General features: G+C 41.1%; 3 protein-coding genes across 3 annotated transcripts in view; 1 reads left to right on the top strand and 2 right to left on the bottom strand.

Moving 5' to 3' along the window:
* Positions 1 to 2,916: 2,916 nt before the first annotated feature.
* On the top strand, positions 2,917 to 3,502 carry LOC134743848 (small ribosomal subunit protein mS33). Its single transcript, XM_063677471.1, has one exon. The coding sequence runs from the start codon at positions 2,942 to 2,944 to the stop codon at positions 3,290 to 3,292; it is 351 nt and encodes a 116-aa protein (XP_063533541.1). The 5' UTR covers positions 2,917 to 2,941; the 3' UTR covers positions 3,293 to 3,502.
* A 482-nt stretch (positions 3,503 to 3,984) lies between these two features.
* On the bottom strand, positions 3,985 to 6,207 carry LOC134744021 (uncharacterized). Its single transcript, XM_063677655.1, has 3 exons — positions 5,924 to 6,207; positions 5,021 to 5,207; positions 3,985 to 4,258 (listed from the first exon to the last, which is right to left on the bottom strand). Exons 1-3 carry the CDS (start codon positions 6,171 to 6,173, stop codon positions 4,027 to 4,029), a joined length of 669 nt encoding a protein of 222 aa, XP_063533725.1. The 5' UTR covers positions 6,174 to 6,207; the 3' UTR covers positions 3,985 to 4,026.
* Positions 6,208 to 7,024: 817 nt separating this feature from the next.
* The window catches only part of LOC134743970 (uncharacterized), a 107,856-nt gene continuing 91,594 nt past the window's right edge, over positions 7,025 to 23,286 (bottom strand). The window contains exons 47-48 of the mRNA XM_063677601.1: positions 18,382 to 18,544; positions 7,025 to 16,114 (exon numbers count right to left, since the gene is read on the bottom strand). Of these exons, the coding sequence (XP_063533671.1) occupies positions 16,065 to 16,114; positions 18,382 to 18,544 (213 nt within the window). The 3' untranslated portion in view covers positions 7,025 to 16,064. The remainder of the gene's footprint in view (positions 16,115 to 18,381; positions 18,545 to 23,286) is intronic.

The raw sequence follows: 23,286 nt of genomic DNA, 5'->3' as shown, positions 1-23,286 counted from the left end.
CTGTTTACATCAAATAAGAATAAAATTTTAACAATTAACAGATTTTTATTTTGTAACCAAGTCATACTCGTAATTAATATAATATCATCACTACATAGTATAAAACTCGCTTCCTGCCGTCTGGATGGATGTTTGTCCCTATGTATGTAGATCTTTAAAACTACGCAACGGATTTTGATGCTTTTTTTTTAAACAGAGTGATTCAAGAGGAAGGTTTATATGTATAATACATCAGCATTGCACCCGTTAGAAGCTGGGGCGGGTCACTAGTAATTCATAATTCGAAAAATGAAGTGGTTGACTTTTTAAGGATTGCTAAAAGAATATAGGTACATAGCTGATACTTATACTATGGTAACTTTAACAAACAACAAAGGAAAATAACAAATAATAAAATTACTCTCAGTTTAAATACATTCTGCTTAAATATAATAGTATAAATATGAAATTGGTATCCAATAAGACACCAAATTATGATTTTATTTTCCCTAACCTAGTTGCATTTTTTTTACATCATAAGGCTGCGCATATCTAATGAGGGCTATCGTTTTTTGGTCACCAGTTGACGCCTCTGTTGATGGTGGTCCAAAAGACTAAAGAACAGCTGTCAGTCATTGAAGTGACAAGTGACATTTCGAACTTTGCGACTATCTACACTAGCACCCCTAGCAGCGAATTCATACGCATTAGCCCTCATTACACAAAACATACTTGCAGTCAAATGCTTTGGAATATCCAGACATCCATAAGTTTAGCCAGATATAATACTTAACTAATGTTTCCTCTTGTTCAGATGGCACAAATAATTAGCTTAAACATGGGTTTTTCAATTCCCAATGCTACCAACTATACTTTTAAGAAAATCTACTTTTTGTTAAGTCCTCATGTAAGGTATATTCCCATTTGTCCCTACCAGGCACAGATAGGAATAGGTGCATTCATATAAATAATTTCCATCTGTCCCCGTCTCATGTATGGTGGCGGTCAAGTGGGGTGGAGAAAATGGAAAATACTCCACTGCGATCCACAAGTCTAAATAACTAATAGATAGATAGATAAAAGATTTATTTGTACAGCTGCAATAAATCTTTTATCTATCTATCTAATACTTATAAGATTACTAATTGCATTGTAAGTCTCAGATAATACATAGATTGTGGTATACAAAATCCTTTACACTTACTGGAAAATGTAAGTGGGATTGTAATTTGTTCTTGATTTACCATGCTTCAATTAGCTAGCTACCTCAGCATTTGTACACCCTGGACATCTATACAATGAATAATGAAAATGGTATTCAGATCACTGATTGATTTCATTATGCAAGTGCTAGTAATCCTCGTAGAACTCGTTGAGATGGTTGGCCCTCATTGCTAGCTGCTCATCTAGACCGTGGATGTGCTTTATAAGCTTTTCATTCTTCAAGGCCTAAAACAGGAATAAATTATTGTGTGAATGCTTTCCTTTTTCTAGCATAATTATTTGTGTATTTGAAATTTCTAGCATAATTATGACTGTCAAAATTAAATGATACATGATAAAATTTCACTTTCCACATACTGATTGGTATTTTGATAAGTCTACAAACTAATTGATAATGATATTGCAGATACGCCCCCAAAACCTCCCACATTATGCAAAAAGAGTTGGATTGTAGCCCAAAAATCTTACCAACTCCTCAATGCTGTCAAGACGCTTATTCCTCATATACATGGTCTTCAAATACACCAGGACGTAGACATATAACGCGAGCGCCAGAACAATCACCGCGATTTTTAACTTGCCCGACCACACGCCGAACATTTTCCCCTGAAACACCAGTAAATATGAAATATCTGGTCTACAAATGTGTTGTAACTTTGTTAGACTTGTTAGAAAAGCTTACAGGTTTCACGAGGACCGCCGGGACCTCCGCCGCCAGCACAGACATTCAGACAAGCTATTGAACAGTTAGTTGAAAATGAATCCTTGGCCACACCAAATGCAAGCTAGAACTGGCTAGGACAATATTAGCGTCAGCGTAAAGCGGGCTTAGTATTTGGTTAATATTATGCGTTTCTTTTATTTTTACCGTTTACCGTATGATAATTCCTAAAAACCGCGTAGTGCGTACTGCGTACTAACTAATACTACTAATTCTATAAGTATGTAAACATATACTATACACAGTATTGAGATTTGACAGTTCACAGTATAGTATACACACCTTTAATTTACAATCAGCGAATTACATCGAAAGAAAACAATCTAGAATTTATTACGATGAAATAAAGCTCATTATTACTTGTTGATACAGACAAAGATAAATGAAGAATAATGAAAACATTAAAAATCTTTGAGAATCTGTCAGCATTATATCTATCTTTGCTGTCAGTTTACCAACTTTTGAGATTATTGAAAAGTATTTTATTTTTGTATATACTATGTCTATGATTTTATGCATTTTTTATCACGATACAAGTTTCTCTCGCTCGCGGACACAACACCCACAAAGCTCAGTCAAGACAGGGCAATTTTTCATCAATCTGGTTAAATTGCCCTATCAAATCAAGCCGTGTGGACGCAAACGCGAATTTGGTTTGCCGATTATGACCGATATTACCGTCTGGACTTCACTTAAAACATTACCAAATATTCTTTGAACATCACTGTGAAGGCAGAGGATCAAAACGCCTTAAGAAGTTTTGACACTTTTGACAGTGACACTGACAGTTTCGTAATATAAGTATTGAGGTTATGTTATTTTTGTGATAAAACTTAAAAGGTATTTGCTTTATATTCTTTAATAATGCATTACTTTATTTTTTAGCATAGTGTCTATTCAGTAAACAATTTATTTACATATAGATATTGTCCAGAAGCAATTGAGACACACAATTTATAAGCAAATGTTCTTAGTAGGTATTTAACGTAACTTTTATGGTTACAGGATTCCCAAAAAATGGCAACAAATTACGCAAAATACGCTCAACTCCTCAAACACTCAAGCAACTACGCGCAGCGAATGAAGCGCCTATCCAACCGCATCTTCGGCGAAGTGGCTATACCCACAAATCCCAAATCCATGAAGGTGGTAAAGATGTTCTCAGCAAAGCCAGTCCACACGAACGAGGAGATAATTCACTACTACCCGCGGCACGTTGAGACGCACGCGCTGGTGCTGCGGCTGCGCGAGTACGGGCTGTTCCGGGACGAGCACCAGGACTTCAAGGAGGAGATGAAACGGTTAAGAGAACTGCGAGGGAAGGTTAAGGTGTGGCGCCGGTATGCTGATAAGGAGAAGACGGAATGAGTGTAACGTTGGTTACTTTAGCTGCGTAAATGCTCTCCTTCAAGGACTTCTACAAGCATTGGCTGTTCAGTTGGAGCATTTAGGCAGAAAAAATTGTGACGTATGTGTATTAGTGATTGACTAGTTTAATAGTTAATGTGAATAATTATATCATAAATTATTAGCTATTGTTTCACTGTTTGCAATGCAGAGGCACAGTGTTTTGGTAAATGTGCAAGACATATTTATATTGTAAAATAAAATCTACTCCTACTGTAAAAAGTTTCTTACTCTCTCTCTTTTTCTCTCTTTAGTACTTTTCTACCCTTCGGGTGTAGGCCTCCTTCATTTTGCGCCATTCGTCATGGTTCTGTGCGACCTGGAGCTACTTCTTCCCTGCAGACCTTTTGATGCGTCTACTTTGAGGACGCTCTTCAACCCACGGTCACCACTTGAGTAGTTGTTTACTCCACAGTCGTTTACTTGTAAGCACAAAACTAGTCTGATTCTACTAAAATAGATCTGAAATGTCCTGCTGCCATCCGCCATAAAAACGCAAACAGTTCTTCTTCGCATTGTGGGCACAAAAAGCAGGTAGCAAAACTTGGTTAGTTTTGGAACTGAAAGGGTTCTACTCGTAGGGTACAGGATCTAAGGGATCTAAATCTTCCTAATTCTAAATCCTCTGAAAGGAAACAAATACTCAAGACATGAACAAGTTGTCGTTTATTTTCCCATATATTAACATTTAAAAACTAGCAATTATTATGTTGAGCCTCAGCCTCGTCATCCAGCACTTCATATTCCACCAGCGCCTCCTTACCGGCCTGCTCTGGCCACCGCAGTAGCAGCAAGAAGGCGAGCAGCAGCCCCGTGAAGGGTGCCACCACGGTGCCGAACGCCAGGCGCAGCGGGGAGGAGAACAGTGGGCTGCGCGTGCGCGGGGGGGACACGCGCAGGGGCACGTAGCGCAGCCACGAGTTCAGGCTGCAATAAGTTTGCTTTGTTCATACCTATAAATATGTTAAGATCCGAAGTTCGTCTGAATTAACCTACAAAGTACAAGCATTAAACTACCTCACCAAGGGCCACTTCCGTGTTCCAGAGGGTTAGCCAACTAACTCGGAGTAAACTTGTAAAGACTGGTAACTTCGAGTTATTTTAGTTGGCTAACCCTGAAACGCTATTAATTTAGCGTTAGATTAGATACCTAGATAAACGCTCATCGTCTGCCATGACAACTACTTTATCTAGTCAGTGCCTGGAATAAGCTGTTTGATCTTGAAACTGAATAAATAGCTAAAGTCCTTGTTCTAATAGTTTACAACTTTACACCTTGTCAACTGTGTGAAAAGTTGAAAACTAAAGGGGTTTCTGGTTACTATTCTATCCATAATGCTCATGAGCAACGGTTTGTAAATCAAAAAGGCGTGGTACTGACTGTGATACCAGAGCAATGGTTGTGACAACCATTTGTCAGCTCTCGTGGGTGGTGCAGGAGCGGAAAGCAGCACCTAGGCCGCGTCGAGCGGGTCGGGCGTCGTCGGCTCCTCATAGTCGTCGAACGCGGGCAAAAAGTGTAGGAGGCTTTAGGTATGGGTAGGGGTTTACTAACTTTACTCAAATGTGGTAATAGAGCAATGGTTGTTTTGTTGGCCCACGTGGCGGGTGGTGCGGGCGCGGGCAGCAGCACTAATGCAGCATCGTATAGGCTCGTACGTATAGGCTTTAGGAAGGTGTAGTACTAACTGTGGCAGCAGAGCAATGGTGGCCGAATAGTTGTCCGCCCTCGTAGGCGGCGCGGGCGCAGACAGGAGCACCAAGGCGGCATCCAGCGGTTCGGGCGTCGTCGGCTCCTCGTAGTCGTCAAACGCGGGCAGGGAGTAGCCGGGGTGCATGAAGCTGACTAGCGCTTGCAGGCCGGGGGGTCCGGAACCTGCACCATAAACCTCAAATCAAACTTGCTTGCTAAAACGCGCGTTAACCGTACTTTGAATTAACCTACCTTACTACCTACCTACCTTACCTTACCGTACCTTATTGTAAAATTTTCCTACATTTGTTTTGTCGAAAAGTAACAAACTGATGTCGTGTGGAAAACAATAGATTAGTTTTGTGTAAAATCATGTAAAATATACCTAATCGGAAGGTATTTGAACGGGGTCATCGGAACGGCCGGTTTGTTTTGTCAAGTTTTATCTTGCTTTGCAAGCTGCAACAGAACATTAACAACATTGTTCGAATAGTCAACTTCGCTGTCTTTCGTCGCTTCATCCTCGTATGAAAGAAAGAAAACTAAAACCCTAAATTAGCCGTACACAGACGCCGAATAGAGTAAAATAGCACTTACCTACAAGCGGGCACAAGGAACTCTTAAATTACGCTAAATTGAACCCTATCACTTTGAAATAAAGTTCAAACCGTTATGGGATATACCTATATTTCTGCTGCCTAGTGGACGCTCGAAGCGGAGCGTTCGGCGTGGCGTGCAGCGTGGCGTCGCGCTCACAAGTGATTTGAGCAGCGTGCACCTTATGACCTTAGGCCTTTCCTATAGGTACGTTTGCATTTTGATGCACGCCGCACGCCCCGCCCCGCTGCACGCCGAACTCGAGCGTCCACTCAGGCCTTACACTTATAAAGACTTCTAACCATTGATCGGTCGGCACTCCTCGGGCCCCTGTCGCAGCAGTACCGGCGCGTGGTGTACGCGCGCGTGCGCCAGGCACGAGGCGCGCGCGAGCAGCCAGCGCCGAGCCCACACCGCCCCCGCGCACCCCTCCCCCTCTACCCCCGAACACACCGCCGCCGGCATCGCTCCCCCGCGGAGCAGGGGCTCCAGAATGGCGTCGCCTGAGCCACGCGCGTGGCTCACGCATAATAATAATAATAACCTCAACATGATTCGATTGAAAGTATGGCGAAATGTATGCGTACTTTTGACAAGCTGATGTCAGTGTCACAAGTAGGGGCTTTTATAGAAATAAAATTAATTGCATAGAGGAGGTTTATGTAAAGAAGGTATTTGAACATCATATTCTAACTTGTTCTAAATATTCTAATTCGAACCGTAGTGGTTATATTTTTTTTATATTTACTGTACATATAAATCTTATCTTATTTTATCTTTTAAATTTAATTGTTTTTTAAAAGTATGTATGCAATGGGTTTATTGCCTGAATAAAGAAAACATTAACTGATTCATTCATATTCTATCTTTCCTCACCTGTAAACACATTGGTCACTAATGGGGTTGGTAACTGTCAAAGGTTTGCAGAGATGGCGCCATCATAGCTTGCCCCGTTCTGGCATCCAGGGCATTTAAAAAACAAAAAATTTACTCAATTATAGGGTTTGACAGGGCAAGCTATGCTGGCGCCATCTGCTAATTATTTCGACCGGCCAACCCCATTTGTTGGCACCTTATACGCTCGTTGGTCCTTCTCAAAAAATTATCACGGTTGACTTACAGGTTGGAAAACATTGCTAAATTATAGTTCTCGCCGCTAGAGAAGAGCACTCAGCCACTCATGCATTTGTGTATTAAAATTTATCTACCTAAAAATTAGAACTTCCTGCTTAGTTGTCAATATTATAGGACACGTTCCTGCTTTCAACTAAAATTTAATTTGCCAGTTCGGGACAATCACGTTAGAGTGTGCGTCACGTCTTGGTAGGTTACGTAAGGCGGTATTCACATTAGTGTGCGAACCGTACAAAATAATTCGCCGTCACAGAAATAAAACACCAGAAAAAATAGCCATCATTTATTAGATTACAAAATGTTTCGTCAGGAAATAAATTGCTGCATAAAATACTTCAACAGGAGCGCCGGCGCGCCGCCACTTTCGCAAAGTGTTAAAAGAGAGACGTACTGTTAGACTTGCTAGAGTGAGACAGCAGTATGTATCTCTGACGCCTCATAGTTGTATTTACTATCTTGACGCACAGTCCCTCTTTGTAAAAACTATAATGGAAGGTACTAAGGTGCAAGCGAGAAAATACAACTTAATGCTGCACAAATATGTACATGTCAATTTATAATAAGTTGCGTTCAGAGGCCTTGCCGCGAAAAACGAAAATTGAAATTTCTTTATCTGCCTCTCTATCGCTCGAATAAGCAAGTCATAGAGGCAGATAAAAAAATCGGATTACGTTTTTCACGGTAGGGCCTCAGATTAGCAGTTAGCGATTCTTTCGCGAATGGGATTCGTCAGATCTGGCTGCACCTTTAGAGCCTCCAAGGTTATAATTATATCGCTTTTAGAAGTCCTAGTTCATTGGTGAATCGCCAATTAATATTATCTAAAGGCCGTAACACACCGTCGCACCGCACCAAGGTCATTGTGCGACGCATCCATAAGTAAGAGCGAGAAAGCGATATCTCTTTCTCGCTCTTACTTATGTGTGCGTCGCACAATGACCTTGGTGCGGTGCGATGGTGTGTAACGGCCATAAGGATAGTTGCGATGGACGGCGGCGCACCGCTGCTAGCGATGTGGATGCGTGAGGAAACCGCCGCTGGACTCCTAGTAGTTAAATATTTACAATTTTACTTTAATACAAGAAAAATTAACAAAATATGAAGTTTTCTCTCTTGTCGCTTTCGCGCAAAAAAACGAGCGACAAGGGAAAATGTACCGACATTGTTAAAAGTACCACAAACACGTACCGTGGATCTAGTGATGTTATTGTGCATTGAATGAAATATATTTATACGTAAAGTGAAGCCATTCAATAGGAATAATTTCATATAATGCATTTGGTCGTTTAAAGCGGCGATTGACACACTTATATTTTTAATTATTAATTTAATTTCTACCTTAACACAAAAAATATAAAATCGATATTTACATAGTTAATGATTCTAATATCAACTTTATCATTTTTATAGTAAAGTGGAAAATCAAATGTAAAAAAAAATTGTCAATCACAAATTAAATGTATTGTACGTATTATAGTATTCCTAAATCTATGCTGAAAATTATTGTTTTCTTAGCACATATAATAATTATGTGATCAAATTTCTTCCTACTAAATGACCGCACTTTAGTTACGCCGCGTTTACACTGTTTAAGTGTAAAGACGCCTTAATTTACCAGCTACCAGGTCCATAAAAAAACCCACTAGAAGTCCAGCGCCGGCCTTGCGAGCTGGCAACGCCGCTACAAGCGAAGCACGGTACAAAACTCGCCCGATATACAACTGTATCATAAGTTACTCTATTATCACATCTCTGGAAAATTAAATGGCTGCCGGGGGGCAGGTGGCGCGCGCGGCGACGGCCCGAAAACAGATTTATTTGCTATTGGCATTTTATAAATACAAAGAAGTTTCAAGGCCATTGAAAATATCCGAATTTAGCGCGAAAATCGAAGTTCGCATATCGCGGGCATTTTTCTCTGTCACTCTAATTACGCCTTCATTAGAGTAAAAGAGACAGATCCCAGCAATTTTCGATTTCGATTTTTGCGGTAGCCCTTCAGGCTCTGATTATTCTGTATGGTAACTGAAAGAATTATAGCGAAAATCACAGTCCTATCTATAGATTCTTTCAATCTTATTAGTCCATAGACAATAATCAATCATAGACATTATTTATAAAAGATGCGTGTGGGATGGCCCTAAGAAAATTATATTCACGGGCGTATTGGCATTTATAAACCAAATTGTCTACGGTTTTTAACATACAACTATTGAGACCTGTTGTGCCAAATCTAAGCTTTTAAAATATTTATTTACAAACCTGTTCAGCTTTTAATGTTTCCGGAAACCTTTAAACATGCAATATGCGCCCATTCCTTGTCGCGCGATATAGGTGCGACAAGGACGGCTGCCGGCCGCCGCGCGCGAGTGGGACAACGATACGTGAATCCTGCCTCGGAGTTAAAGCTTACTCGTTACGAAAATAACTTTACATTTACTTTCTCAACCGCTACTGCGGTATAGAGAACGACTTTAATTTTGCAACTGTCCTAAAATCGGTTTAGTAATTATTAAGTAGTGTAAAATATTGTAGCCAAATGTATATGGCGCTCTACAGCGTACATTATGCGGTATCTAGGTTGTCAAACGTTTGATAATCTAGATAGACATATGGCTCCAAATAGCGTCTTCTAGGTAAGCTGTAAAATTAGCTGTCACAATAATTTTCACTACTTTTCATGTGTTTATTTTATATTTATTTGACTTAAATATAAGTAAGGTCAAGGTATAAGAGGTAAGAAGTGATACTTTACATCTTCAAATGTGACGTTTTATACCAAAAGGTACCACATTGTCGCTTGTCGATAAGGTTGATTTCGAATTGAAGCTATATGGAAATAGCGCCTTACTGACAAGCGACAATAAGTACCCTTTAGGTTGAAAATGGCACAAATATTTGTGAAAGAGACTTTTCGTATTCAAAGTCAAAATATTCTTTATTCAAATAGGCCTAGCAACAAGCACTTTTAAATTATAGCATTTGATAAATTTTTGGGAGAAATATTTAATTGATTTATATGAAAAACTAATAGTTATTTTAGTAGTTATTGGTCCATAAAGGTACAGTACAGGTACAGGTACAGGTACAGGTACAGGTAGGGATCGTATTGCGAGTGTCTGTATCATGTAATGTATAGTTTTTTTACTATTTCGAGCAACTCTTATCTCAAAAGGCCTTACTTTATATTTGAGGGAAGTTAAAACCAAATTTATGTTAAGAGTAAAAAAAATAGGTCAAAATGAACCGTAAAAGTAGCCACTCTCTATGTTGCATGGATTGCCCTGCGGGTGTATGATATTATCGGTTATCGATGTGACAACATGATAAAGTGACTAGCACCACGATATCGTTATCACGTGGTTATCACGTTGATAACCTCGTGTCTCATACACCCGGTGGGACTTTCTTTTAACGTTATATATTATAACAAATTTAATTTTGTACTCTTTTGTTGTCAGTTGCAATATTAAAGTGTGAGTCGAGGCCGTGTGTCGGCGAGTGTCCATACTTATACAATACACAAGCTAGCTTTGCTTATTCTATACCGAGGCGACTGCGATTCATACGAGCAAATTATTAATCATGGCAGAGTCAATAAGGAGAAAATCTTTACCTTTATCTTTTCTTTTTAGGGTTCCGTACCCAAATGGTAAAAACGGGACCCTATTACTAAGACTCCGCTGTCCGTCTGTCTGTCACCAGGCTGTATCTCATGAACCGTGATAGCTAGACAGTTGAAATTTTCACAGATGATGTATTTCTGTTGCCGCTATAACAAATACTAAAAAGTACGGAACCCTCGGTGCGCGAGTCCGATTCGCACTTGGCGGGTTTTTTATATTACTAGCGACCCGCCTCGACTTCGCACGGGTTACACTGAAACCTTAACAAATAATACACCTAAACCTTTATCTGACGACCGGTCTGGCCTAGTGGGTAGTGACCCTGCCTGTGAAACCGATGGTCCTGGGTTCGAATCCCGGTAAGGGCATTTATTTGTGTGATGAGCACAGATATTTGTTCCTGAGTCATGGGTGTTTTCTATGTATTTAAGTATTTATATATTATGTATATCGTTATCTGAGTACCCATAACACAAGCCTCCTTGGGCTTACCGTGGGACTGTCAATCTGTGTAAGAATGTCCTGTAATATTTATTTATTTATTTATTTATTATTATTATTTATCAAGAATCACTCTATTATAGACAATACTCTATTGTCTATTGACAGGTGAAGACCGCATGAAATTCGTAGTTTTCGAGTTTATCGCGAAAATACATACAAACAGATAGACGCGGCGGGGGACTATGTTTTAACAGGTGTATTTTATGTTATGCTAGCGTAATGAGGGCTATCGTTTTTTTGCTCACCAGTTGGCACCTCTGTTGATGGTGGTCTAAAAGACCAATGAGGATATAATAAGATAGAGCGGTACTGTCATAGTAAATTTTGTAACCACAGTAAATTCACTGCCATCTATCGACATACTTTAAAACTAAAAATGAAGATTTATAAAAATACGTTAAAATGTATTTAAATATGAATAAATAATTTTTTTATTTGCATTAATTATTTTTATATGATTTTGACCCATGTTCTTTCACTGGTATGCGTTAAAATTATAAATAACAAACGAAACAGTCAACGCCCTCTATACGAGAGTAGGCCAAAACTAGTGGCGCCATTTGATCGAGAATCAAATTTTCGTGATTTTCGAGGCACGTTTTTTCCTTAGACTGTATCCATCTATTACGGAGTTATATCTATCTTTGAAAAGACTAAAGAACAGCTGTCAGTCATTGAAGTGACAAGTGACATTTGACATTTCGAACTATGGAAAAGACCATCTATACTAGCGCCCCTAGCGGCGAATTCATACGCGTTAGCCCTCATTTAACATAAACAAAATATCTAGAAAATAATATATTTTTTTAATGGGCAAGACCAGCAGCTGCAATCTTTTTTTAAGTATTTGCAAATTTCCTAGCCGAATTCCTAAAAAAAAAACTGAAGATACAAACCTAGGAAATCAATTTTTTAACATGCAGATCATGGAGACTGTATAAAGGAGCCAAATCTCTATGTATGAAAAGTGTCCATCAAAAAACAGTAATTAGGCGGCGCCACCATACACCGAAATACTACCAAAAACAACCTACGTAATTTGGTCGGGTTATTTGTTGCCTTATATGGTTCATGTTATACTCATGTCCCAGAGCCTAACTAGCGCCACCGGAGAGATTAGGAACTATTATTTAAAGCTTAACGCGGTCACTTTTACAACAATTCTGCCATAAGAGATTGCGATCCTTTCTATACCATCCATAATGCACATACTCCTGCGAGCGATACACCAAATTTTATATTAAAGGAAAAAATGGAAAAAATCCTGCCGGAAGCGTAACTTTTTCCATTTTTTCCTTTAATATAAAATTTGAAACCTAGGAAAATTCTTACCTTTATTTTCTGGTATAGACATATTTCAATTTCAAAGCAAATAACTGCCATACGTTTAGAAAATTCTACAAATACCAATATTTCGTATCGCTAAAAGGCGTCGGCTGCGTGTCTACTTTGTCTCGTTTCGATTACCTGTATAGATCTTTAGCAACTAAAGGTTTTTATACCATCATCGATATTGTTAACTGAATTAAACCTTATTGCTCAGACATAAGGTCCACCGAAGTCAGTTGCTCTTACTCTGAATCGCACTCGCCTCCCTAACATACTTATCCTAGCCATTCGTCAGGCGACGCTCTTTGATGAAGCCAAACATTATTGAGATCCTAGAATTAGAAGAGCAAACGCCTGCTTACTGTTACTGTGCTCCGGTCGCTTTGATAAGTAAATTAAATTCAGGGAAATAACGTTGCTTTATTATTTATATTAGAAAATGTAAGGTGACAATGAGGGCTACCGGTTTTGTGCTCACCAGTTGGCACCACTGCAAATGTAGGTCCAGAAAAACAGATGTCAAAATTCTTCTATGCTTACGTTCTAACACAAAGGTATTTTAACGTCTAAATGTGCCATTTTTTCAACCTGTTTAATTTTGCATATATTTTAGTTTGCACTTTTTTCAAACCACTAACATTTATTGAGCTATATCTATTGTTTACCATGATTAATCAGATGGACAAAGATTTACCACGATTATGAATAAGGAGTGAAAATTCCCGATAAAAAAGCTTGAAAACCCCAAAACTTCTATGCATTTGACATTTTGAAAGACCTCCATCTACACTAGCGCCCCTAGCGGCGAAATTAAACGCGGTACCCCTAATTGTAATCGTCAAACGCTAAAAGTAAAAATGTACTGTCGCCATCAGATATATCGGAGCGGCCGAGGTGCTCAAAAATATCTGAACACGCACTCAAGCGCCTTGACAATAGAGGCGTGTTTTGTTTTTATTTTTAATGTATTTACTAACACATAGGTATAACGATGGTACTAACAATATTGTATGGAATTTTATGTTCTGAAATAAAGATATTTTATTTTTATTTCTTATTTTTTTATATCTGATGGCGACTGTACCGGGATACACGCCGTCCCGATACATTCGCGTGATTATTTCCATACATTGTAAGATTGTAACTTGTAACACATTAAGATGAAGTGCAACCAGCGCTGTGTATGGAATACACTTAAAATGGACGGCGACCGGAGCAGTGTAACCGCGCCTTAACTTATCTTACTATTCTCATTCCAAAAGGCCGCATGCTACTGGTCATATAATAAAATTAATCCCGTTACCAGAGATTTCTTGCACGAGTAATATACAGGGTGGTTGGGGTTTTAAATTCAGGGCTCGATTCTACTCGATAAACTTAAGCTACTTTTATTATGGGACCAACACCGAAATCGCGAAAAAAAATTTTGCTTTTCCATACATTTTGGCTGATCAGGTCGACGTTTTCTATGGAAAAGCCAAAAATTTTTTCGCGATTTTAGGGTTGGTCCCATAATGAAAGTAGCTCAGTTTAGAGAGTAGAATCGAGCCCTGAATTTAAAGCCAGAGAGAAATTTTGGTCAGAGACATACTGTATATTAAGTAATTTTCCTGAAGACAATTCAAATTGCGTTTATTAGCTTTTTGTAAATATACTCTGGCCACGCTAACTTTGCACAAACTGGGCAGTAAGAATTCATACATAGCTCTATCAGCTCAAGCAAACATAGTGTGGTCCGATTCTAGATATTATAGCGCCTTAGGCCGGGCATAGTGACAATGTGAATGAGTTTTCAGATCCTAGAGATTTTTTGACTCGTTAATTTAAATAATGAATAATTTACGTAACATTCTTTTGTGAAATTGGTCGGGTTATAAAGGCCGACTTATTCAATGACCAGTAGCACACGTATGAGTCCTTACAACATACTGAACACTCCTGTAAATTTCGTGAACACATCGTAAGTAACTACCCTCAAAATAAATAAAAACTAGCCATTTCGCACATAGAATTTCCTTGGAAATGACCCGATTTTAAATGCTTTTGAGTGTATTACTCGTGTCAAGCATTAGCTTTCTAGTTAGACGCAATGATGCGACTATTTCATTTTATAAGGTAATAGCGAGACTCTTGTCTCAACAATATTTTCATATTTTATTAACAACACTTTCGTGAAACAGTCATATTAAATATATTAATAAAAAGGGCCACTCACGTGTTTTTAAGTCAAAGATTCAGCAGCATCACTGATCAGTGCTCCCGTTGAAGCACCTCGTTATGGTGCGAAACATGTCGAGAAATTTTCTTCTTAAAAATACGTGAGTGATCCGTTCTAAATATATTTAAAATATTTTCATATTTGTAGCCTATCGTTGTTTTTAGCATATGTACAGCCAAGTGTAAAAATATGGGTGCATATAACTTACTCAAAAATATGTCCCATAGTTCTTAACTCGCTGACATAAGAGCTATGGGACATATTGAAGTGAAACTTCTAATGCGACTTCCAACAAGGTTGCGTTAAACGTTTAACCCTACCATGGAGGGGTTAATTTTATACTCTATTATTAACTCAAAAGTTAACTTTTGCTCGACCAGCACGGTGTCTCTTATCTCTCTCTCTGTGTATACTTGTTTGAATATACATACATTACATACATGTACCAGGCGAACATAACTATGAAGGAGGTTTACGCTCAAATTTTTATAAATTATCAAATTTCGAAAAAATTGCTGTGACCAGTAAGTCGAATAGGGTAATTTCCCGAAAGTAGGGTAATTGATGCTAGTTTCACTTCTTTCGCGCGGAGGGACTCCACACACTACTTTTTTTTAGTATGATGTTTGCATCCATATTTTCACACTTGACTATACAATGAAATTAGGCTTTACTGTTCTTATAAAACTAAAGTTATTAGTGACGTCCTGACATGAAATATTATTTACATTGTAAAAATTTGTGCTATATTTTTACAAATACGTTGTATTACGCTAAAAACAACGACAGACCAGTGGTTCTCAAACTTTTTAACGTCGAGATTTCATGATCGTTATTTGCACCATTTGTGGTATTTTCTATAAAAGGGACCTTATTGTCGATGGCGCTTACACCATTATTAACGATGCTACGATATAAATAGAATGCCGCGCGACGCTGTACGGCGTAAGCGCCATCGACAATAAGGTCCTATTCATAAAAAATGCCCCATTTTGCCTTTCGCCAATATGTTGGCAGTTTCATGAGAAATATATAGATATTTAATTTTCCTACGCCCGATAACAGTGTTTTCGATTTTAAATCATGTCCCAATACACATAAAGACAAAACTCGCGTCTCAAACAACGATACAGAGGCAAATACTACGCTTAGTGCATTTTGTACACAAGATGCAAAACTAGTAAAACAACGCATGTCGCATCTTTTACGTCGCATATAAAAAAGAAAGGGATGCAGCATATTTCGCAAACAATAACTCTGCCTTTATGTGTAAAGGCTACTTCAAAACTTCACTCGCCCAAACGGGTTGTCCATTTTCCATAGAAAATGAAATAAACAACAATATTTACATACATAAAATGAACGCGTCAAAATAAGTTTTTTTTTCAGTCCGTACCTACTAGGACGCGTTAAGTTAGCTCGACTGGCCTGGCCAAGTCAGTTCGGCCTAGTCGGTTCGATTAGGCCAACTCAGTTCGGTCGAGTGAGCCATACTAAGACTCGATTCGACTAGGCCGTTTAGTTCGGCCGAACGAGTTCGATTAGTTCGACTTCAGTTCGGCGGTAGTTAGGACTAGGCCGAGTCGGTTCGTTTAGACCGACGCAGTTCGGCCGAGCAGCTCGGTAAGGTATTTAAGTATAATCATTGAAGTCATCCATTGCGACCCGGCGCGCCGTGTCTCCTGTAATAAACATTCATTATTATTGTTGCGAACAAGTTTAGAAACCTACTTTTTAATGGTGAGTCGTATAAGTAACAAACATTTGTGACATTTTCAACCAAAAGGTACCACATTGTCGCTTGTCAATAAGGTTGATTTCAAATTGAAGCCGTATTGAAATAACGCCTTATTGACAACCGACAATAAGTACCCTTTTGACTGAAAATGGCACATTTTCTTGATGGTTTTTTTTTGTAAATTTACCTAAATATATGTATGTAAACACTTTATTGTACATAAGACAGATTACAAACACAATAAAAGAACAAAAATATATATAATGTACAAAGGCGGACTTATCCTTATAAGGGATCTCTTTCAGTCAACCTTTGAGCAATTGAGAATATATATCTAAGACTAACGCCCGGGCTTCGTACGGGTAGAAACTTAACTAATTATACACCTAAACCTTTCTCAAAATTGATAGGTGAAATCGCATGACAATCCGTTCAGTAGTTTTCAAGTTTATCTCGAACATACATACATACAAACAGACAGACGCGACAGGGGATTTTGTTTTATAATATGTAGTGATATCACAAGCATAGTTATTTTAATTTGATGTGTCGTAGATCATAACTAAACTCGTCGTCAATAGAAATGTAAATAATGTAAACAAACCATTTTACCTTCATTACTTCGTAATCTCGCTCTTTAAAAGGTCAACCATGACCTTATCAACTCAACAGGCTATATACTTTTATTTATATATATTTTTTTGTAAAATTTCATAATACTATAATATATGTCTTCTAATATATGTGTGTTTGTATTGTGTTAAATTTCATGTTTAATTATTAATATTTCAGGGAAAATAACCTTCGTAAAAATGTTAGGTTATGTGTCAACCGCTTACAAAATCTGTCATATTATTTGTAAACATTATTTGCAAGTTATATTGACGACGACTTTACAGCTAATTAGTTTTAGCGTTCCTTTTATCAAGTTGTGGAAATAGGTTGTACAGTTTATAAAGTGGTATACACCGCGTTTTTTTTTTCGTTAATTTCAAGGGTAGCACAATCGGATTAGCACTAATCTCGAAATCTCTTCCAAAGTTATAAATTTGATATGTATGTTAATTAAACGTCTCTTTTTCATGTCCACACTATTTGACATTTGGGGACCTCGAGGAATCGGAGCCATCTTGGAAAATGTGTACCATCCTGGAGAAATTTGCGTTTTACTCTAAATATACGTTCTCTATGAAAATATGGTGTAAGGCAACATTAAAGCTTATTAAATTCTACACAAAACAGTTCTAGATATTTTTGCGGAAAAAATACATCTTGTTATAGAAAATAATAGCTGAATCCAGATTTAGCGCTTATACCCTTCCAGGGGATATTATCTTAATAGGAAAAACTTGTAGGAATAAGAATTCCACTTTTGTTTATACATTTGTACACGTTATACCCCAATATCAACATTATACTCGACTGCGACTTAAACAAAAAGTAAGGTTATGGGTTTAAATACTGATAATCAGTACACCCTTCACGCTGTAGCTCAGGATACTGGATGGATTTTTTAAAATGACGTGTCAGTAGATTCCTCTTGCCCTTCACAACCTTTTTACACTTGTTTTATTAAAGAAAAATCAATACAGCCGCTTTGAGAGGACGCCGAATATTAAATTAAGTTAATCATTAAATTTAGATTAAGGTACTAACATTGAAAATGAGTGCACCATTTCGCCGTTAAACGCAAGTTTGGCGAAACTTGTATAAGTTTAAAATGTGTTATACTTTTTTGAAAAAAAAAAAAAAAAAAAAAAAAACATATTTTCACAAAGAACATAGATTTAGAGTAAAACGCAAATTTCTCCAGGATGGTACACATTTTCCAAGATGCCTGCGATTCCTCGAGGTCCCCAAATGTCAAATAGTGTGATGAAAAAGAGACCTTTAATTAACATACATACCAAATTTCATAACTTTGGAAGAGATTTCGAGGTTAGTCCTAATCCGATTGTGCTAGGGTGCATTCCCTTCGAATCGAGCCGCCGCCCATCGACAGCGACTGCGATGTGCTTGGCCAGCTGCGGGAACAGACACTGCGCGGGTGTACAGGAGCTTAGGCCGAGCACATGATTGACGCGACAGTATCTCGTCGCGAGATAGACTACCCGTCTTTTACTAACTGTATGAATTAAAGGAGGACGGGTACTCTATGTCGCGGCGAGATACTCTCGCGCCAATCATGTGCTAGCCCGGCAGGTACAGTACCTTGTGGGGCGTACGGCTTGGGCGCGCGCGCCGCCTGCGCGAGGCGCTCCTCCTCCACGCGGCGCCGCAGCCGCTTGATGTGGCGCAGCCGCTCCAGCGAGTTGCTGGCGTACGGCGCCGAGCCGCCGCCCATCGACAGCGACTGCGATATGTGCGACGCCAGCTGCACACCGGGAGAACACCATAGAGCAAGTGTAAAGCCTGAGTGGACGCTCGAAGCGGAGCGTTCGGCGGGACGTGCAGCGTAGCGTCGGGCTCACAAGTGATTTGAGCAGCGTGCACTAACGCCGCTCCGATACGTTTGCATTTGTTTAACCTTCACGCCGCACGCCCCGCTCCGCTGCACGCCCAACTCGAGCGTCCACTCAGGCCTTACACTAACTTATACTAGAGCGGTACTGTCATAGTCAATTTTGTAACCCCAGTAAATTCACTGCCATCTGTCGACACACTTTAAAACTAAAAATAAAAATTTATAAAAATACGATAGAATGTATTTAAATATAGATAAATGGTTTTTTTTATTTGCATTAATTATTTTTATGATTTTGATCCGTGTTCTTTCACTGATATACGTTAAAATTGTTAAATAACAAACGAAACCGTCAACGCCATCTATACGACTGTAGGCCAAAAATAGTAGCGCCCTCTGAACGAGAATCAAATTTTCTTGATTTTCGAGGCACGTTTTTTCCTTAGACTGTATCCATCTATTACGGAGTTATATCTATCTTTGATACTTCTTATACAATTAATTTTTCATTCGAATGTGAAATCAAAATTACATGTGTTTTTATTTTGAAAGTTATAAAAACACAATTACTTATATCCTCCTACGGCCCAAGGTCCTACCTATACTTATTCAGTTCGTTTTTTTAAACCAGGGGTCGGCAACCTTCTAGCAGCCAAGGGCCACATATCAGGTATTGTCGTTTGTCAAAATTACATACAAAATAGCCAGGGAGGCTCGCGGGCCGCAAGTGAGAGGTTCGCGGGCCACATGCGGCCCGCGGGCCGCCTGTTGCCGACCCCTGTTTTAAACCATAATTCAATTGGAACAGTTGCATTTCCATTGTTTCCTTGAATTTTTAAACAAATAAATATCAACTCTATTCCCTGCACTATAGGTTCAAATTTTAGTGGCAAATATTGTGTTTTTCATTTGTATGGCTGGGTCTTAGGAGGATATGACAAGTTAGCAAGTACATATATTGCAGTGCACCCCCCACGTTGCTAAATACGGTGACATTTCAAACATTCGTCCCATGGAGACTATATAAAGGAGCCAAATCTCTATGTATGAAAAGTGACCATCAAAAAACAGTAATTAGGCGGCGCCACCATACACCGAAATACTACCAAAAACAACCAACGTAATTTGGTCGGGTTATTTGTTGCCTTATAGGTATGGTTCATGTTATACTCATGTCCCAGAGCCTAACTAGCTCTACTGGAGAGATTAGGAACTATTATTTACAGCTGAAAGCTGGTCACTTTTGCAATAGTTCTGCCATAAGAGATTGTCGTCCTTTCTATACCGTCCATAATTCGTCCGCCATATTGAAATTTTTTGGTAGTTTAGGCATCGAAGGCACAGACCCATCGACATTCAGCCACAATTGAAAATTGTGTAAATATAATTTTAAACGGCTATTTAATTAATCAAATTAAATATTTTTAATCATAAACAATAAAAATATTGTTTTCTACTCGTCGAGTATAATCTGTGTATTACAACTTCACATGCAACACTACAAGCTTGCTCTTTTCAACGTTGGCTAGTCTATGACACTTCCGACTCAAGCATAAGAATTTTATCGATACGGTTTAGTCAATTATAAAAATTTTGAAAATAGAACTTCATACATTTCGATATAATATTTATTGTTTAAGGAGACTCGATTCAATGCAAATTAGCCTACTTAAACACGCTGCTGCGTCGCATCTGCTTTGTGATTGGTTGGCCAACAAAAACATTTTATTTTATGTTGTAGTAGAAACAATTGCTTCATAATTCAGAAAACGCGCATGTGACACCCTTCATATAGCAACATCTATACCCTAGGAAAACCGCTTAGCGTTGCTTGTTAGTCTCCATAGGCTACGGTGGCCAAAATCGAGAAAAAAACTGTCTTAAAATTGAAATTAGCGCGGAGCAGGTACCAGGGCCTCATGAGTTACGAGGAGGTGTCGTTGACCAACCCGCCGGGGGCGCCGGGCCCGGCGGCCGGGGCGCGTACGAGTATGAAGGTATCGCAGGCCGCGGCAGCTCGCGTATCTTAATTAGCTGTATACTTTTGGTTTGTTTACCTAAGTATATGATTCTACTAGTTGAAACTATATTTTTTTGTCTCGTAGAAAAAGTATTGTATACAATAGTGATATAATCAAGCTTTTCAATCTCGTACCATACTTAAGCAACTCAGCAAGCTTCGTTGCTTAAACACGGTACTCGACTGAAAAGCTCTCTATTATATCACGATTGTATAAAATACTATATGAACGTCAGTATTTTCAAAGTGAAACTCATTTAAAAAAAGCTATAACTCAAGAGTGAGTTTTTTTTTCAGAATTCATAACTCCCGCAGGAAACATATAGGCCTTTGTCCTTCAGTACACCTGCATGAAATATTTTTCGAGCAAGTGTGATGAAAAGTAGATTTACAGCGCAGTGGTCGGACACGACGTGCGCGCAGTTCTCCAGGTGCGGCAGGAACTTGCTCCGGATGTATAAGTTGGCTAGTAAAGTAGACTCACGGCGCAGTGCAGCGCGAGCTGGCGCGCGAGCGTGGCGGCGCAGTGGTCGGACACGACGTGCGCGCAGTTCTCCAGGTGCGGCAGGAACTTGCTCCGGATGTATAAGTTGGCTAGTAAAGTAGACTCACGGCGCAGTGCAGCGCGAGCGTGGCGGCGCAGTGGTCGGACACGACGTGCGCGCAGTTCTCCAGGTGCGGCAGGAACTTGCTCCGGATGTATAAGTTGGCTAGTAAAGTAGACTCACGGCGCAGTGCAGCGCGAGCTGGCGCGCGAGCGTGGCGGCGCAGTGGTCGGACACGACGTGCGCGCAGTTCTCCAGGTGCGGCAGGAACTTGCTCCGGATGTATAAGTTGGCTAGTAAAGTAGACTCACGGCGCAGTGCAGCGCGAGCTGGCGCGCGAGCGTGGCGGCGCAGTGGTCGGACACGACGTGCGCGCAGTTCTCCAGGTGCGGCAGGAACTTGCTCCGGATGTATAAGTTGGCTAGTAAAGTAGACTCACGGCGCAGTGCAGCGCGAGCTGGCGCGCGAGCGTGGCGGCGCAGTGGTCGGACACGACGTGCGCGCAGTTCTCCAGGTGCGGCAGGAACTTGCTCCGGATGTATAAGTTGGCTAGTAAAGTAGACTCACGGCGCAGTGCAGCGCGAGCGTGGCGGCGCAGTGGTCGGACACGACGTGCGCGCAGTTCTCCAGGTGCGGCAGGAACTTGCTCCGGATGTATAAGTTGGCTAGTAAAGTAGACTCACGGCGCAGTGCAGCGCGAGCTGGCGCGCGAGCGTGGCGGCGCAGTGGTCGGACACGACGTGCGCGCAGTTCTCCAGGTGCGGCAGGAACTTGCTCCGGATGTATAAGTTGGCTAGTAAAGTAGACTCACGGCGCAGTGCAGCGCGAGCGTGGCGGCGCAGTGGTCGGACACGACGTGCGCGCAGTTCTCCAGGTGCGGCAGGAACTTGCTCCGGATGTATAAGTTGGCTAGTAAAGTAGACTCACGGCGCAGTGCAGCGCGAGCTGGCGCGCGAGCGTGGCGGCGCAGTGGTCGGACACGACGTGCGCGCAGTTCTCCAGGTGCGGCAGGAACTTGCTCCGGATGTATAAGTTGGCTAGTAAAGTAGACTCACGGCGCAGTGCAGCGCGAGCGTGGCGGCGCAGTGGTCGGACACGACGTGCGCGCAGTTCTCCAGGTGCGGCAGGAACTTGCTCCGGATGTATAAGTTGGCTAGTAAAGTAGACTCACGGCGCAGTGCAGCGCGAGCTGGCGCGCGAGCGTGGCGGCGCAGTGGTCGGACACGACGTGCGCGCAGTTCTCCAGGTGCGGCAGGAACTTGCTCCGGATGTATAAGTTGGCTAGTAAAGTAGACTCACGGCGCAGTGCAGCGCGAGCGTGGCGGCGCAGTGGTCGGACACGACGTGCGCGCAGTTCTCCAGGTGCGGCAGGAACTTGCTCCGGATGTATAAGTTGGCTAGTAAAGTAGACTCACGGCGCAGTGCAGCGCGAGCTGGCGCGCGAGCGTGGCGGCGCAGTGGTCGGACACGACGTGCGCGCAGTTCTCCAGGTGCGGCAGGAACTTGCTCCGGATGTATAAGTTGGCTAGTAAAGTAGACTCACGGCGCAGTGCAGCGCGAGCTGGCGCGCGAGCGTGGCGGCGCAGTGGTCGGACACGACGTGCGCGCAGTTCTCCAGGTGCGGCAGGAACTTGCTCCGGATGTATAAGTTGGCTAGTAAAGTAGACTCACGGCGCAGTGCAGCGCGAGCTGGCGCGCGAGCGTGGCGGCGCAGTGGTCGGACACGACGTGCGCGCAGTTCTCCAGGTGCGGCAGGAACTTGCTCCGGATGTATAAGTTGGCTAGTAAAGTAGACTCACGGCGCAGTGCAGCGCGAGCTGGCGCGCGAGCGTGGCGGCGCAGTGGTCGGACACGACGTGCGCGCAGTTCTCCAGGTGCGGCAGGAACTTGCTCCGGATGTATAAGTTGGCTAGTAAAGTAGACTCACGGCGCAGTGCAGCGCGAGCTGGCGCGCGAGCGTGGCGGCGCAGTGGTCGGACACGACGTGCGCGCAGTTCTCCAGGTGCGGCAGGAACTTGCTCCGGATGTATAAGTTGGCTAGTAAAGTAGACTCACGGCGCAGTGCAGCGCGAGCTGGCGCGCGAGCG

Source organism: Cydia strobilella, chromosome 9 (genome assembly GCF_947568885.1).
Source record: "Cydia strobilella chromosome 9, ilCydStro3.1, whole genome shotgun sequence".
Taxonomy (NCBI): domain Eukaryota; kingdom Metazoa; phylum Arthropoda; class Insecta; order Lepidoptera; family Tortricidae; genus Cydia; species Cydia strobilella.
Note: the sequence above shows the minus strand (reverse complement) of the source record. Positions and strands in the feature narration are given on the sequence as shown.

What these genes read in the sequence shown, in the direction of transcription:
- LOC134744021 (XM_063677655.1), bottom strand. Translation starts at nt 6,173, where the DNA reads ATGTTGAGGTTATTATTATTATTATGCGTGAGCCACGCGCGTGGCTCA. An exon ending in GGAGTGCCGACCGATCAATG is followed by an intron (nt 5,208 to 5,923) that starts GTTAGAAGTCTT and finishes TTTATGGTGCAG; the next exon opens with GTTCCGGACCCCCCGGCCTG. An exon ending in ACCATTGCTCTGCTGCCACA is followed by an intron (nt 4,259 to 5,020) that starts GTTAGTACTACA and finishes AACTTATTGCAG; the next exon opens with CCTGAACTCGTGGCTGCGCT.
- LOC134743848 (XM_063677471.1), top strand. Translation starts at nt 2,942, where the DNA reads ATGGCAACAAATTACGCAAAATACGCTCAACTCCTCAAACACTCAAGC.